General features: G+C 42.2%; 1 protein-coding gene across 4 annotated transcripts in view; it reads right to left on the reverse strand.

Annotated features, from left to right (window-relative positions):
* Positions 1–17396, reverse strand: part of LOC138845443 (zinc finger protein 81-like) — a 76402-nt gene extending 59006 nt beyond the window's left edge. Inside the window, exons 1-3 of one of the 4 annotated variants that reach the window (XM_070058249.1) lie at positions 6992–17396; positions 6198–6285; positions 1–4186 (exon numbers count right to left, since the gene is read on the reverse strand). The exon at positions 1–4186 is cut by the window's left edge and continues 26999 nt beyond it. In XM_070058249.1, the coding sequence (XP_069914350.1) occupies positions 4155–4186; positions 6198–6285; positions 6992–7198 (327 nt within the window). In that variant the 5' untranslated portion in view covers positions 7199–17396 and the 3' untranslated portion in view covers positions 1–4154. The remainder of the gene's footprint in view (positions 4187–6197; positions 6286–6991) is intronic. The other 3 variants (XM_070058250.1, XM_070058248.1, XM_070058247.1) reach the window with 3 other exon arrangements.
* Positions 17397–17905: the final 509 nt, after the last annotated feature.

Here is a 17905-nt window from a genome sequence, read left to right on the forward strand (position 1 = left end):
CAAACATTGAAATAAAGACTGAAAAACAGAAACAGAAATAAAAGTAGCAACATTTGACACCAGATGAAATTAAACATGAGAAAGTTGCAGGAGACCAGGAAAAAATTCTATTTTGTGATTTGGCCAAGGCTTGCTCATAGTTAACCCCTTAAACAAGTAAATGGAGAAATGAATGATGTAGTTTTAATTTTAGACTTGTTGATCTTGAGTTGCAAATTGCATAGCTACAAAGAAATATCCAATAAGAAGTAGAGACTATAATCTGAAGGCTGTGGAAGAGGCCCATGATGGAGGGAAACAGGATTTTCAGAGCACAAAGGGTCAGATTCATTAAGGAGAATTACAGAAATTTATGAATGAGAAATCACATGGGATACTTGCATGAGTGATGATGGGAAGTAGAAGAATTCAAGGAGAAAAAGAAACCATCAGCGGTATCATGACAAAAAAAATTTTCAGGAGAAGATCATGTATAGCAGTTGAGAAAAGCAGTTTAAATCAGAGACAGGAATTTAGCCTTTTGTTTACGATGTCAGTCAAGATAACCTAATCATATTACAGAGTGCCTTGATTTGATTTCAAGATCTGGCTCTTGACTCCAGGTTTATACTAATGCTGGAATCTTTCTACTTCTCAAATATCACAGTTCAAAATATGGCAAAGATTCAGTAAGGCAAAGTCTAGAGAATAGTCTTCAGCTTAGACTATACTTGACAGTATTGACACATTTAATAATTGAATTAAGGGGCCAGCTCTGTGGCTCAGGGATTAAAGCAACCATCTGCAGTGCCAGCATCCCATATGGGCACCAGTTCAAGTCCTCGATGCTCCACTTCCAATCAAGCTCACTGATAATGTGCCTGGGAAAGCAGAGGAGGATGGTCCTGCACTCATGTGGGGGACCCAGAGGAAGCTCCTGGCTCCCAGATTTGGATCAGCTCAGCTCTGGCCATTGCAGCAATTCAGGTAATGGACTAGATTGGAAGATATCTCTCTCTCTCTCTCTCTCTCTGCCTCTCTGTAACTCTGCCTTTCAAATAAACAAATAAATCTTTAAAAAATTGAATTAAGACTACTTTGAGCAGCTTGATGTGAATGGAAGGGGAGAGGGAGCGGGAGAGGGAGTGGGAGAGGAGAGGGTTGTGAGTGGGAGGGAAGTTATGGGGGGGGAAGCCATTGTGATCCATAAGCTGTACTTTGGAAATTTATATTCATTAAATAAAAGTTAAAAAAAAAAGGTACAAATGTAGAATGAGTATATACTTTAGAATAGTCTGTACCACAACCTGCTGGGAGAAATATATGGAGAGTTAAGAACATCCAAGTACAGTTAAGAGTTAGAAAAGAGCTTGAATAGATATTTCTCAGAAGAAATGCAAATGGTCAATAAGTATGTTGAAAAATGCTCAGTATCACTAGTCATAAAGGAAATGCCTATCAAAACATACTGAGGGGGGAGGGTTGATGCCATGGTGTACTGGGCCAAGCCTCCACCTGCGGTGCCAGAATCTCAGATGGGCACAGGTTCTAGTCCTGGTTGCTGCTCTTCCAATCCAGCTCTATGGCTTGGGAAAGCAGTGGAAGATGGCCTAAGTCCTTGGGCCCCTGCACCCATGTGGGAGACCTGGAAGAAACTCCTGGCTCCTAGCTTCAGATCAGCCCAGCTCCAGCCATTGTGACCATTTGGGGAGTGAACCAGTGGATGGAATACCTTTCTCTCTGTTTTTCACTCTCTCTGTCTAAAATTCCAACTCTCAAATAAATAATCTTAAAACACACACACATATACACACACATCTTACTCCAAAAAGACAAAGAAAAAGGAGGGCAGGAGACTAGTGATAAAGTAGATTTTTAAAAATCATTATATATTGTTAATGGGAATGGAAATTAGTACAGGAATTATGCACAACAGTACGGTCCTTCATAAAAGAAAAAAAAAACTAAAAATCAATCTACTACAATATATAGCTACTCTATTCCCAGGTAAAAAGGAAATGAAATCAGCATATCAAAGAACTACCTGCACTGCCATGTTGAATAAACACTGCTGACAATAGCCAAGATAATTCAGCCATAAAAGGATGAATTATTGTTTACTGCAAAATGAATGGAATTGGAGATCATTAAGTTAATTGAAATAAGCCAGATACAGAAAATCACATGTTCTCTACATTAAACAATAATGGTTCAAAGCACAGAATAATGTAGTTGATACTACATGCACCTTAAGTTAAGATATTCCTGTAGCACCAACATCCCACATGGACACTAATTCAAATCCCAGATATTTCACTTTACTTTTTTAAAAAAGATTTATTTATTTATTTGAAAGGCAGAGGGACACAGAGAGAGAGAGAGAGAGAGAGAGATGTCATCCATGCACAGTTTTACTTCAAGAATGGCCACAATGGTAGGAGCTGGGTCAATCTGAAGCCAGGAGCTTCTTTTAGGTCTCCCATGTGGATGCAGAAGCCTAAGGACATGGACAATCTTCTACTGCTTTCCCAGACCATTAGCAGAGAGCTGGATCAGAAGAAGAGCAGCTGGGACTAAACAGGTGCCCATATGGGATGCTGGCACTGCAGGCAAAAGCTTTATCCAGTACACCACAGGACCAGCCCTCTGGCTATTCCACTTTTGACCCAGCTCCCTGCTAATGGCTTGGGAAGGCAGTGGAAGAAGGCCAACATATTTGGGACCCTGCACCTATGTGGGAGACCCAGATGAATCTCCTGGCTGCTGACTTCAATATGACCCAGTCCTGGCCTTTATAGCCTTTTGGGGAGTGACCCAGCAGATGCAAGACCTCTCTTTCTGTGTTTTACATTAAAGTAGCTGGGTTCAATCCCCAGCTCTTTCCCCTGACTCCAGCTTTCTGTTAATGCAAACACTAGGAAGCAGTGGTGATGGCCCACTACTTCCCATCACCTATATAGGAAACCTGGACTAAGTTCACAGCTCCTACTTTTAGTCCTGACCACTCCCTCACAGTTGTGGGTATTTAGTAGAGTGAACCAATGCATGTAAGATCTGTCTTTCTATGCCCCTACCTCTAAAATTAAAGCAAACAAAAAAAACGAATTAATCAGATACATTGGGCAACATATTTTTTGATGCCAGATCACATAAAGAAAAAAGTGTTTGAAAACAGTTAAATGAAGATACAACAAAAGATTTACTTTATTTCCACATGATCTATAAGAAAAAAGCTTATTCAAAATGATGATATCAAAAGTTGGCTGAGTTGATACAAATTCTGATAACTCACTGGAAAGATGGAAACTGTATACAGGACGGGAGAAAAGAATTGGGAACATTCTATTATAAGATACCTATACTACCAATGAAATGATAAAACATTATTTCAATTGAGTTTGGGGATATTGAAAATATATACTGAAAACTCTATGGCAATTACCAAAACAATTTCAGAAACCTGTATCCTGGATAATTTTTTTTAAAGGTGATTGGATTTGATTCCTCTTTTTTATTTTTTTTTAATTCATTTGAAAGGCAGACAGTTACAGAGAGGCAGAGAGAGAGAGAGAGAGAAAGAGAAGTCTTCTATCCACTGGTTCACTCCCCAAACAGCCTGGGCCCATAAAAAGCCAGGAGCCAGGAGCTTCTTCTAGGTTTCTCACATGGGTGAAGGGGCCCAATGACTTGGGCCATCTTCTACTGCTTTCCCAGGCCACTGTAAGTGACTAACTGTGACTTGCCAACACTGGAGAGAGCTGGATTGGAAGTGGAGCAGTGGGGACTCAAACTGGCACCCATATGAGATACCAGCACTACAGGCAGAAGCTTTACCTGCTACACCACAGAACCAGCCCCTCCTTGGTATCTTAACCAAAGACAGAAAATGGATTCTTCCAGAATCCTCAATTAAAATAAGAGAGGTGTGGGCTGTCACATAGTGGTAAGGAGGCCGTTTTGAATGCCCTCCTCTCACCTTGGCGTGCTTGTACTTGAGTCCTGGCTCTACCCCAAATTCCAGGTTTCCACTACTGCATACATTGGAAGAAAGCAGATGACTCAAGTACTCAGGTCTTTGCTAACACAATCTGGAATACACATTAAGTTCCTCCATTCTGGCCAGGGTCATCTCCAGATCTTGCAGGCATTTGAAGAGTAAAACAGAAGATAGTAGATCACTCTGTCTCTTGCTTACTGTGTGTCTGCCCTTTATAAATAAGGTAAATGAATAAAAAGTTTTAAAAACAGAAGGCTAGAATTGTGGATAACTAACCTTGACTCCAGTATCTGATACCTGAACACCAGTTTGAGTCCTGGTGCTCAACTTCTGATCCAGCTCCCTGGGAACATGGTGTAAGTACTTGGGCCCCCATCACCTATATAAGAGACTTAGATAGAGTTCTTAGCAGCCTTGGCCATGGTGACTACTTGGAGAATGTACCAAGGATATAGCCTTCCTCTCCCTGTCTCTGACTCTCCATCGTTCAATTACGTATTAATTCTACTATATCAAAAGTATTTAAAATATGCATTATAAGTCATTTAAAAGGTAGAGACTGACACATGAAAATTAAAATCAAGATCCAACTTCTTGTTGTTTCTTGGAAAACCATTTAAATATAAAGACACACAGAGGAAATTTGAGGCCATTTTGTTCAAAGAACAACAAATTTCTTTGGCATAGGAGAAATAAAGAAGTCTGTTGTACAACATGGTGGCAATATTTAATCACAATATACTCTATTATGGCAAATAACAAAGAGATTAGATTTTAAGTGTCCTCATCATAAAAAACAGGTATACGATATAATGGATGTGGCGATTGATTAGATTTATTCATTGCCAGTGCATGAATATTTTTAAACATCATTTTATGTGCTGTATGTTCAATTCTGTCAACATAAAATAAGTATGTATTTAAAAGGTCAACATAAAGGCATAGAATGATTAAACATAAACATTCAGACAGTCTATTATAACACCTTTACAATATCTGGAAACTCAATATTCATTTAAAACTAATCAGTGTTTAAATCAGAAAAATTACAAGTGAAGCAGCAGCCAGACCTCCAAGAAGACATTACAATGAGTCTACCAAAGTACTTAACTAGAGCATCAAACTACATAAGAAAAAATGTACAGAAGCTCAAAGGAGAAATACATCCACCACTGGTAATCAGTATAAATAAATACAATAGTATACATGCTTAATCAGTGGCTTTTAGTAGTTAGCAATATGTGATCATATAGAAACATCAGTTAACAGTGGATGGAGAAAATAAATAAGGTCACCCCAAGTGCTGGCAAGTCACAAATAAGTAAGCACACATGAAAAGTTAGACAGTTAATCCATCTACTCTATCAACACTTCTTATAGAATCAGAATTTAACCACAATCGCTAACCTAACTATTTTCCCATTATTTTAAATAATTTACCATAAACTAGCACTTGAGGAACATGAACCAGGAGATACTGTCAGGGCCAGCATTGTGGCAAAGCTGGTAAAAACTGTCTGCAACACCAGCATCCCATATGGGCACCAGTTCGAGATCTGGCTGCTCCACTTCTGATTAGCTCCCTGCTAATGTGCCTGAGAAAGAAGCAGAAGATGGCCCCAATGCCTGGGCCCCTGCACCCACATGGGAGATTGGGAAGAAGCTCCTGACTCCTGCCTCTGACCTGACCCAACCCTGGCCATTGCAGGCACTTGAGGAGTGAGCCAGCAGATGGAACATCTATTTCTCTCCCTTTCTGCCTTTAATAAATAAATCTTGAAAAAAGAAAGGAAAGGTATTGTCACCAATATAAAAAAGTAAATTTCATACTATTCAAGTCACCTGTAGTGAATGCATTAAGTGAATTGGCAGAATCACACCCTCAGTGTTATGCATGGATGAAACTGAGGCAAAAGAAAAAAAGGAGGGGGGAAGTGCTGTGGCATAGAGGGCTAAGCTGCCATCTGCAGCGCTAGCATCACGTGCAGCCTTGGGTTCAAGTCCTGCATGCTACAATTCTGATCCAGCTCCCCGCTAATGTGCCTGGGAAATCAGTAGATGGTCCATCTTAACCACTGCTTTTTTTTTATTTTTTACACTGGGGTGTCAGGTAGGCATTCTTTGCTTCCCTGGTATATGTAATGTTCCCAGATACAAAATAAGTCTTTTAAAGAGTGACAGAATTTTCTTGTGGAAAAAAATATTAATAATAATATTTTACCTGAAGCTGAATGAAAGGTGACATAGGTTAAATACTTGGTAGTACCATGAACTTCAGAGGGCAGTTGGCATTTGGCAACGTGGGAGATCTAGACATTTAGAGAAATTTTTTTTGCCAGGCTTAATGCTTCCCATTAAACACGGTTTATCCCCCTCAAACTAACGGAAAAACTTAACCCCAATTTTAGAAATTAAAAGGTGGGACCTCATAAGTGATGATTAAGACACATCCATTCACGTGATTAATGGGGTAATGGGGTCATCTCCCTGAGGCTGTGTTCTGTCAGACACCTTGTATTGGCCTCTCCTGCTCTCCCTTTATTTGGCCACATGGTCTCTGTACTACCCCAGGCCTCTGCCACAAGACCATCACCAGAGGCTGCCGTGGAACTTCGGAGAAAAACCACGAGACAAGTAATATTTCTAATAACTTACCCAGTCTATGATACTGGGTTATTATCAACAGAAAAAGAGACTCGGGTTCCCAGGAAGGACTGCACTGACCGGACTGGTTCCCAACATGAAACACTGTTTCCAACTCAGAAGAATCAGGTCACCCCCGGGCAGAAAGGTGGGACAGAGGACCCCCAGATCAACACCCCCCCCCCACACACACACACATAAAGGCCATATGGAAAGTCTGGAGTCTCTCTGAGGACCCTCCTGTCCTCGCCACACATTTGGGGAAGATGCAGGACTTGAGGACTGAGCCAAAGCCACGGACTGCAGTGATGGGAGGAGACGCCCAGGGCCCAGCTGCTGGCCCAGCTCAGAGAGAACTGGGCCCACACTCACCACTGTCCAGCTGTGAGGCGTCTGGTCGTCCTGAGAACTCGGTAACGACGCTAACGATGGAGGCTCACAGAGAGGCAAAGCGGAGCCACCTGGAGCCACCACCAGAAACAGCGCCGGGAGCGGAGAATGGCGGCGATCAGAAGGAAAACGCATGCGCAGTGCTCCCCTGGCAAGGCTGATCGGAACGTTCACACAACCAATGAGCATGCGTGATGAAAGAGAAGACGCAGCCAATCAGAGTCGCCTGTGGCAGGAGGGCGCTCTATGTGGATTATGCCGTCTTGGGAAACTAAGGAGTGTGGCTTGAGTGCACAGCTGCCGCTGACTCGGATTCTTTGGACAGATACTCCCAACAGTAGGTGGCGCTGTCACCCCCTGACGAACTCCCCTCCGTTTTCTCTGATCCTGCTAGGCTCTTGTGACTTCTTAAGGTGAGTTATACTTGCCAAATGTTTACTGGATTCTGGGTTTTTCCTTTATATATTTTCTTCAGTGAGTTTAAGATTTTTAATACCGACTTGAAGGCTACTCGATTCACCATTCTTTGTCGCATTTCTCTTATGTTAATTTCCTACTCAATATCCCTTAAAATTGTTTTCTATTTGTTTCTTGGTGTGTAGTAATACCCTTGAGGGTATATATTGCTATTGTATCCAGTAATCGTGCTTAATTCTTTTTTAATAAAAAATTATATATTTATTTATTTATTTGAAAAGTAGAACTATAGAGGGGCCGAGACAGAGAGAGGTCTTCCATCCACTGCTTCACTCCCCAAATAGCCACAATGGCTGGAGCTATGCCAATCCGCAGCCAGGAATCAGGACTTTTTTCCAGGTCTCCCACACAGGAGCCATCTTCTGCTTTCCCAGGCCATGGCAGAGAGCTGGATTGGAAGTGGAGCAGCCAGGACTCGATGTGGTGCCCATATGGGATGTCTGCACTGCAGGCAGTGGTTTCACCAGCAATGCCACAGCGCCAGCGCCAATAGTGTCATTCTTTATAGAAATTTGGTTTCTTGGGGGACAGCACTGTGGTACAGCAGGTAAAGCCACCACCTGCAGTGCCAGCACCCCCACATTGGTGCCAGTTCGAGTCCCAGCTGCTCCACTCCCATTATAGCTCTCTGCTATGACCTAGGAAAGCAGTAGAAGATGGTCCAAGTCCTAGAGCCCCTGCACCCATGTGGGAGACCTGGAAAAAGCTCCTGGCTCCTGGTTTCAGATCTGCGCACCTCTATCCATTGTGGCCATTTGGGGAGTGAACCAGTGGGTATAACATCTCTCTCTGTCTCTCTGCTTCTGTTTCTCTGTAACTCTTTCAAATAAAATAAATTCTAAAAAATGTTTATTAAAAACTGAGCCTTGTACCTAATTTGTCTGTTTCTTGTTTAATTTCCTTGATTACAACTTCAAAACAGTATTGAGGAAAGTGAGAGGAGGCAACCTTTTCCAGGTGTGCTCCCAAGAAAGCATCTTTAAATGTTCTGTGTTTATTATACTCTTTGTTACAGTTCTATTGTAGACCATTTTAACCATAGGAAGAGAATAACTACTTTTGTTTTTTAAGATTTATTTATTTATTTGAAAAAGAGACAGAGAGAGAGAGAGAGAGAGAGAGAGAGAGAGAGAGAGAGAGAGGTTTTTCATGTGCTGGTTGTAGCAGCCTGGGCTGGGACAGGATGAAGCCAGTAGCCAAGAGCTTCTAGGTCTCCCAAGTGGGTGCAGAGGCCCCAATACTTTGGTCATCCTCTGCTGCTTTCCCAGGTGCATTAGCAGGGAGCTGGATCAGAAGCAGAGCAGCCACACCCATATGGGATGCCAGCAGTGCAGATAACTGCTTAATCTGCTGTGCCACATTGATAACCCTAAGAATTGTTATTTTTTTTCTCTTCTGCTAACAGTTTTTTGGCTGTATGCTCAATTTTATTAAATATATTTTAACACTTAATCTAGATGATCATCACTTCTTGGTCTTTTGGCTAAAACCAAGGGTAATCTAGATGATCATGTGATTTTCTTGTGTTTTTCACCCACATGATTTAGTGATTTATTTTGGAATGCTAATGACTTTTGTATTTTGTGATATATTCTGCTTGTTACAGATCTACTATGTTTTCATATTTGGTTAAATAAAATATTTTCTCAAAATAAGTTTATCTGCCTTTATAAAAACAGATATTTTATTTACCTTTTTATTTCATGTTGATATGACCGTATCCTCTATGGAATGGTGGATTCAGAAAAGAATTTCAAACTTAGTTCCTACTCATTGCCACAGTGGGTAAATCTGGAAAGTTGAGAATTTTTTCTTCCTCAAGTATTTAGAATGTTCTGTAAGTCTGGGTATGAAACTGGACTCTTTTTCATAAATCTTGCCTTTAAATATTTCAGAAAATGCTCTTACTATCTTGTTGACACCAATCCATGCCTTTTCTGATGTATCTCAGACAGCACCACAAGAGTGTTATGTATTGTACATCAAGTGCCCCCACTTTCTGTGACAGTTTGGTTATCTTTTAAAGATTTATTTATTTAATGGAGTGTTATAGAGAAAGATATCGCCCATCACTGGTTCACTCACCAAATGTCTGCAACAGATAGGTCTAGGCCAGGCTGAAGCCAGGAGCTGGAAGCATCTTCTGGGTCTCCCATATGAGTAACAGGGGCCCAAGTACTTGGGCCATTTTACACTGCTTTTCCCAGGTAATTAGCAGGGAGGTATATCAGAAGTGGAGTAGCCACTACATAAACCTGTGCCCATATAGGATGCCAGCATCACTTGAGGTGGCTTAACTTGCTGAACTACAAAGCCAACCCCTGAGGGACATCTTTGCTGTGTTGCAAGGTAATACTATTGTATGTTTTATAATATTATTTCCAGATATCTTGTAAATTTCCATCATGTGTTCTGACTGATAATGAATGAGATTTTTTAATATTCCATCTTCACAAACCTTGGGCACTACCACATTTATTTCTCCTTTATAACCATTTTAAAATTGTGTTGTGTATTTGTCTCATTGGTGTTTTAATTTCAATTCACAATTCACTCTTTTATCTCATAGTTTTCTAATGTTCAGCATATTCAGTGTGCCTATTTTTGATCTGTGTGTATTCAATGTATAAATTATTCTTTATTTACTTGGTGTTTTAAATTGGAGAATTTATTACCTTATTGCTGAGTTTTACAAGCCTTTAATAACCTTTGCATTCAATTCCTGTAAGCACATGTTTTTCAAATACTATATCCTAGTGTGAGATCTAGCTTCCATTTTTTCAGTGGTGTTTTTGAGAAGCCATTTTTAGTTTAAAGGACATCACATCACATTTTTATGGATAATACATTCAGTGTGTTATGTAACAGAATTTTTAGAAATTTTATTATGAGTTTTTTACTGAATTTAACATTTTTTCACTCTACATAGAAGTCTATACATCATTCTGAATGAGTTTATATATTAGGCACAAAACATTTGTCTTTGTTTTTTTTACTCACATGGTCATCCATTTGCACCATCTCCATTTATTGGAAAGACTATATATTCTAACTGACTCTGTTCCTTTGACCAAGATCAGTTAAGTCTATTGACCTGGGTCTATTTATCCAGTTCCATGTATCAACATGTCTAATCCTTGTCTAATATCATGGTCTCTTGATTACTCTAGGTTCACAAGAAAAACATGAAATCAGGAATTGTAGATTCCTCAAGTTTTCTCTATACTTCTCAGTGTTGTCCAGACTTCTCAAGTTTGCAAAAGTGTTTGTCATTTTCTGCAGAATAGCCTGCTCTGATTTTTTTATTGGAGTGTATGGAATCTGCTGGTCCCAATGGGAAGAGGGATATCTTAATAATAGTTTGTCTGTAATTTATCAAGAAAGCATCTATTCCATTGATTTAGATTTTCTTTATTTTCTTTTGATAAGTTTTCATAACTTTTGCCATACATATTTGCATACATGGTCCCACATTTATAGTTTACTATGTGTTCTTTACTTCTTCTTTGTCATTATCTTCTTCTTTTTCTTTCTCTTTCTAGAGATATAGGTGATGTACCCCCTTTATTTTTCTTTCTGTTATTGTTAATGCTACCATTTTTCCTTTTACACTCTAATTTTTCTTTCCTAATATTTATAATAGTAGTTTATATATGAACATTTTGTTTAATTTCTTCCATCAGTTCTCATCATGATTTGGATTATGGATTCTGTAATGCTTGAGTACTTCAGGTGCTGCTTGAGTACCTGAAATGCCATTGAATTATCTGAATTATAATGATTTAGTGAGAGGACATAGTGTGATAACCCATGACTACCACTTAAATAAATCCTCTTGTTGTCCTGCTCTGTGCCTTAGAACTGATAGAGGGTATATTAATATGCCTTTTTTGCCTGCCATTGTTGCCTACTGTTACTTGGTTTGGAACATTCACCCCATCCTTAGTAACTCTTGAATTCTAAAGATTACACACTTTTTGTCCTGCCTAAAACTGCCAGTCACTATTCCTGGTTAAACTCGCTTTTAGTTCTGACCACAAAACCACTACTCTAATTAATAAATATATGGTACAAAGTGACTGACATGACTGATCCAATATGAAAGGATTAATAGCTATTTTATGTGGTGATTTGCCAGCAAGACCCAACTAAGCCAGTCAACTACCAAAATAACCACCTGTTTTTGATGCAAAAAGCCAGAACATCGAACAAGCAGCTGGCATGACAGAAGATGACTTCCAAAGAAGCCTGCCCACTCTGCCAAGATCCTCTCCACTGAGAATGAGACTGCCCGAGAGTTGAAGGACTCCTGTAATATAATCAGAAATCCTGTTGGCCCTTCACTGAAGAAGCTCTCTGCTTAGCCCAGAGTCTTTGTGAGCATTACAGGGAGGACCATAAATTTCTGTACCCCCTATTACTTGCTAGATAGATATTAGCCTATGAGTGCAAGAGTGACTTAAGGAATAAATGGGGATTCTGTGTGATTAAATAATCAAAATTCTTGCCCTTGTTCATAATCTTGTCAAGGTGAGTTCTAGCCATTTCCCCAGGATCAGCCTAAGAAAATGTCCCTAACCTTGCACAGGGGGGGCTATTATGATCAGCAGCTATAAATCTAAATGATTGCTCTTCTGATAATCTTTTTGGGTGAGTCCCAACTTCTCAGGGACAGTTTAGGAAAAACTTTCCCACCCTGAACCAAGGGGGCTATTAAATCCATTATAAAGTCCTGGAGGATTTTCTGGAATTCCACACCCAGGAAACCCTCTATTCAGCAATGTCCCAGATAGGGAGAAGAAAGAAAAATGAGGGACTGGCTCTATGGTATAGCAGGTTAAATCTGCACCTGGGCCCTGGGATTCCATACAGGCACTAATTCGAGTCCTAGATGCACCTGAAGAAGCACCTGGCTCCTGGTTTCAGACCGGCCCAGTTCTGGCTATTGTGGCCATTTGGGGAGTGAACCAGTGGATGAAAGATCCATGTATCTCCTCTCTCTCTCTGTAACTCTTCCTTTCAAATAAATAAGTTAAAAAAAAGACAAGGTCCCACACATCACCATAAAAATATCTGATCAGGACCTCTCTCCAATTAAATCTCCATTAAATCTCAATCCAGGAGTTGGCATGGTGCAGTAGTGGCTTAAGCTGCCATCTGTGGCACCAGCATCTGATATGAGGATCATTTTGAGATCTGTCTCCATACTTTCTTTTTTTTTAAAGATCTTATTTATTTATTTGAGAGGCAGAGTTACAGACAGAGAAAGTGAGAGACAGAAAGGTCTTCCATCCACTGGTTCACTCCCCAAATGGCTGCAGTCGCCAGAGTTGGGCCAGTCCAAATCCAGAAGTCAAGAACTTCTTCTGGATCTCCCACATGGGTACAGAGCTCCAAGTACTTGGACCATCTTCCACTGCTTTCTCAGGCCATAGCAGAGAGCTGGATCAGAAGAGGAGGGGCCATGTGGAATGCCAGTGATGCAGGCAGAGGCTTAGCCTACTATGCCACAGTGCTAGCCCGAAGTCTAAGTAATTCTGTGCTTTGGGCCTGCCTCCCAGGGTCTCAGGGATGGGACATGATCCATAGGAGCTGGCTCCATACTTTCAATCCATATCCCTCCTAATGTGCCTGGGAAAGCAGTGAAAGATAGCCAAAGTCCTTGGGCTCCTGCACCCATGTGGGAGACCTGGAAGAATCTCTTGGCTTCTGGCTTTGGACTGGCCCAACTCTAGCCATTCTAGCCATTTGGAGAGTGAACCAATGGATGGAAGACTTCTCTCTCTCTTTGCCTCTCCCTCTCCCTCTCTGTAATGTTGCCTTTCAAATAAATAAGTAAAATTTAAAAATATTTTATTTATTTATTTGAGAGGTAGAGTTACAGAGAGTTAGATAAAGAAATGTCTTCTGTCCACTAGTCACTCCCCAAATGGCTGTAACAACTGGAATTTGGCAGATCCAAAGCCAGGAGACAGGAGCTTCTTTCAGATCTCCCATTCAGGTGCAGGGGCCTAAGCACTTGGGCCATCTTCTGCTTTCCCAGGCCATAGCAGAGAGCTGGATCAGAAGGGCTGCCAGGACTAGAACCAGCACCCATATGGGATGCTGGCACTACAGATGGAGGCTTATCCTACTATGCCACAGCACAGGCCCCAAAGAGATAAACCCGAAAAAAAAAAAAAAAAAACAACTCAATCTAAAGCCACTACAATCAAGTTGGCGTAGCCTTACTGGGTCATTTTGACTACCATAGCTGCTAAACTGCCTGGCTTTCCTGCCTGGATTCTTTTCTCCAGGTTAAAACTCTCCCTGGCCGGCCCCGTGGCTCACTAGGCTAATCCTCCGCCTTGCGGCGCCGGCACACGGGGTTCTAGTCCCAGTCAGGGTGCCGGATTCTGTCCCGGTTGCCCCTCTTCCAGGCCAGCTCTCTGCTGTGGCCAGGGAGTGCAGTGGAGGATGGCCCAAGTGCTTGGGCCCTGTACCCCATGGGAGACCAGGATAAGTACCTGGCTCCTGCCATCGGATCAGTGCAGTGTGCCGGCGCAGCGCACCAGCCGCGGCGGCCATTGGAGGGTGAACCAATGGCAAAAAGGAAGACCTTTCTCTCTGTCTCTCTCTCTCACTGTCCAGTCTGCCTGTCAACAAAAATTTTTTTTTAAATTTTAAAAACTCTTCCTGAACCAGGAAGGAACTGGGGCAAGGCCCTGAGAGTTGGCAATTACAAACCACAGTGCCCACAGCTCTCCACTTCACTGCTATTCCATAAGACTCTAGAGCTGACTGCCCACAGAAGCATGAGACTCCTCCTATGTCTGATCTTGGAGAGTTCCATGATCTTGTCCTAACCATTCTCAGAGCTGCCATCACCATATCCAATCCAACCACAACTGTTCACTTTCCTATGGAATTGTTTACTTCAGGGCAGCATTAGCATAGGAGAGCCCTCTCCCAAACTATGTGGAGTAAGGATCAAAATTTCTTCAAACTACCAAGTTCATCAGGTTAATTATTATGTGCCCTCCTCCTCTCAGGGGCTAATGGCTAATTCACAAAACCTGTCTGGTTCTCAAACTCCCCCATCTCCTCTGTCTGAAACTGCCTACTCCCAGTTCTCTGTAGGTCCTCTTTCTATATGTTAGAGGCTCTTTCCTTGGCAATCTACCTTAGATACTCAAGGGACACAGTTCCTTTTTCAAACACATACAAATTCTACCTATTGGTTCCTCATAAATACCCACAAATATTTTATTCTTTGTAACAATAAATCATCAGGGGTGACCCAAATTAACAACATCCCCTTCAAGCTCTTACATTGTTATAGAAACATGGGGTGTGAAACTCCCTTCATTCAAACAGGCACCAGAGACAACAGAGGATCAAAAACATTTTAGTAATGCCAGCAGACTCAGTGGGAATAATTTCTGTCATTCTAATACCCCTCCTGCCTGTTGTGGATGAAACAGCAGCAGAGAAAATATTACCTCGGTTCTTTGTCTCACATGGTAGAATAATTTCCAGGTGGACAAGGCAAAGAGAAAAGCAATATTTAAAGATTCAAAAGCAAGATTTATTAGAGTCAGAGACCTCCAGCCAGAATGGCATGGATGGGGGCCCCAAGCAAAGCAAAATCTGAAGAGGCCCATGGTACTGGAGTTTTTAAAAACAATGTTGAGGAAGAAAAAAACAAAAAAACGAAACTTGACATTCAGTTACAAGATGGGGACAAAACTCATCAAAAGACCTGATTTGCTATCTTTTATCCTGTCTGGCTTGCTCATGATAAAATAAAAAGAGCCATCAGAAGGGTAGAATAAGTAACTTGTTTTCTTATTTATTTGAAAGTCAGAGTTACACAGAGAGAGGAGAGGCAGAGAGAGGGGGGGGGGGAGAGAGAGAGAGAAAGAGAGGTCTTCCACCTCCTACAACAGGAGCCCAATCACGACTGACAGCCGACCTGCTTCCTAGGTCCACCAAGCTGGCAGTGATCGCTGGGATCTGCCTGGTGACCCTAGCCCCATGTGACCCTGTCCTTGTGGTCCTTGCCTCTGGTGGGGCGTTCCAAGGTGCAAAGTCCCTGAGAGGCGCAGCCACATATGAGAATCTGGGGCACAGGCATCTTGTCCTCAGCCACTGATCCTAGCAAGCACCCTGCTCCCAGTCATGGGAGACTGTACTGATGGGAGTGCCTTCTGCCTCCTCCTGTTTTGGAGCTCACCCACCTCACTGGCCAGCCCCTTCCCTCATCTGTCCGCATCTCCCCAGAACCCTGGCCTCTGTCACCACTGACCCTTGCTTTCTTCAAAGGAAAATGGGGGTACCCAAATGAGAGCAAAGGGTGATTGTCGGTCAGAGGTGCAAGACCCACTATTCTCTCATTGTCTATCCCTGCTTTCCTGACCCACGTCCCACCTCTGCTGGCATCAGCTCACCACCCATCATGTGTCTAATTTGTGCCCCAGGCACACTCTGAACATCCTGGCTGTGCACCCCAAGCACTCAACAGCCCTTACCTCTGCTGCTCGGGTCAGCCCAAATCCTCCTGGCTTTTGGTGGTTTTCTTTCTTCCTTGTCATCTATAGCCTTCCAGGATATGCCCATGCCTATCTAAATATCCACCCTCAAGTCTGCTTCTTCCCTCCCCACTGTTTTCTCTGGTTAGTTCTGGAAAGGTTTCCTGGCCTAGGAATGCCCCTTGAGTTCCCTCCTCTGCAACCCAGCACATCCATCCTGATCTACAGCCTCAGGAGGGTAAAGACACTTGTGCAAGACGAAGGCCTGAGATAAACTTCATGAGCCCAGGCTGAGAGTGTAGTTGTCAGGAATGCATTTGTTTATTTGAAAGCCAAAGTTACAGGACAGGAGAAACACACAGAGGTGGGGGGGTAGTGAGAGAGAGAGAATCTTCCATCCACTCCAGGAACTTCTTGGGCCATGGTCTGCTGCTTTCCCAGGTACATTAGCTTTCCCAGGCACATTAGCAGGGAGCTGGATTGGAAGTGGATGCTGGCCCCTCATTTATTTGTAAGGTAGTGTGTATGTGTGTGTGTGTGAGAGAGAGAGAGAGAGAGAGAGAGAGAACGAGAGAGAGAGAGAGCGTGTGAGAGCAAATCTTCCATCTACTGGACCACTACTCAAATGGCCACAATAGCTGGGCTTGACCAGGTTAAAGCTAGGAGTCAGAACTTCATCCAGGTCTCCCACATGGTTGGCAGAGGCCTGGGCATTTAAGCCATATTCCACTGCTTCCCATGTGCATTATTGGAAAAATGGATCTGAAGTGAGTTAGCCAAAGCTAAAACCAGCATTCTTTTATAAAATGTGAGTGTCCCAAGCAGCAGCTTAAGCTGCTGTGCCACAAGGCCACAAGCCTTTATCTTTAAATGGGTTTAATCTACTAATGTCCTCTCTGATGCTCAGTGTGGCTATATATAAGAAGATGTATATAATATCAACTATTTATAATATTTCATTCCATATGTATTGATAAAAATATCAAGGTACCAGAAATTGTGAGTATTCTAGAATATTCATGTTTTTCTCTTGTGAATGACTTAAAGGTTTCACCCTCATGAAACCCTTCTTATACTGGATATAGGGAAAACTGGCAACTCTTTGACCAAGAGGATACACTGAAATGGCAATATTCACAAAGTAAAATGACACACACTAAGAAGTTATCTTAAATACATTCATAGTATTCAAAAAGGTGCTTCCATTGAATCCTAGAAAGTAAATAAGCTAATAATCAGGATTTAGTATAAATAACACATTTGAACTTGACATAATGTAGTGAGTTTTAATACACCTTACTTTAAAGATATTCATAGCTGTTTTAGCACTGTAGGAAAAGGGATGCTGATTGAAATAAGTAGTATTGTTAAAAAGACTAATAGGCCAGCGCCACGGCTCAATAAGCTAATCCTCCACCTGCGGCGCTGGCACACAGGGTTCTAGTCCTGGTCGGGGCGCTGGATTCTTTCCCGGTTGCTCCTCTTCCAGGCCAGTTCTCTGCTATGGCCCAGGAGTGCAGTGGAGGATGGCCCAAGTCCTTGGGCCCTGCACCCACATGGGAGACCAGGAGAAGCACCTGGCTCCTGGCTTCAGATCAGCGCTATGTACCAGCTGCAGCGCGTCGGCTGCAGCGGCCATTTGGGGGTGAACCAACGGAAAAGGAAGACCTTTCTCTCTGTCTCTCTCTCTCTCACTGTGCACTCTGCCTGTAAAAAAAAAAAAAAGACTAATGGCAGTTTTTTGGGTTTTTTTTTTTTTTTTTTGACAGGCAGAGAATGGATAGTGAGAGAGAGACAGAGAGAAAGGTCTTCCTTTGCCGTTGGTTCACCCTCCAATGGCCACCGCGGCCAGCACGCTGCGGCCAGCACACCACACTGATCAGATGGCAGGAGCCAGGTGCTTCTCCTG

Source organism: Oryctolagus cuniculus, chromosome 15 (genome assembly GCF_964237555.1).
Source record: "Oryctolagus cuniculus chromosome 15, mOryCun1.1, whole genome shotgun sequence".
Classification (NCBI taxonomy): domain Eukaryota; kingdom Metazoa; phylum Chordata; class Mammalia; order Lagomorpha; family Leporidae; genus Oryctolagus; species Oryctolagus cuniculus.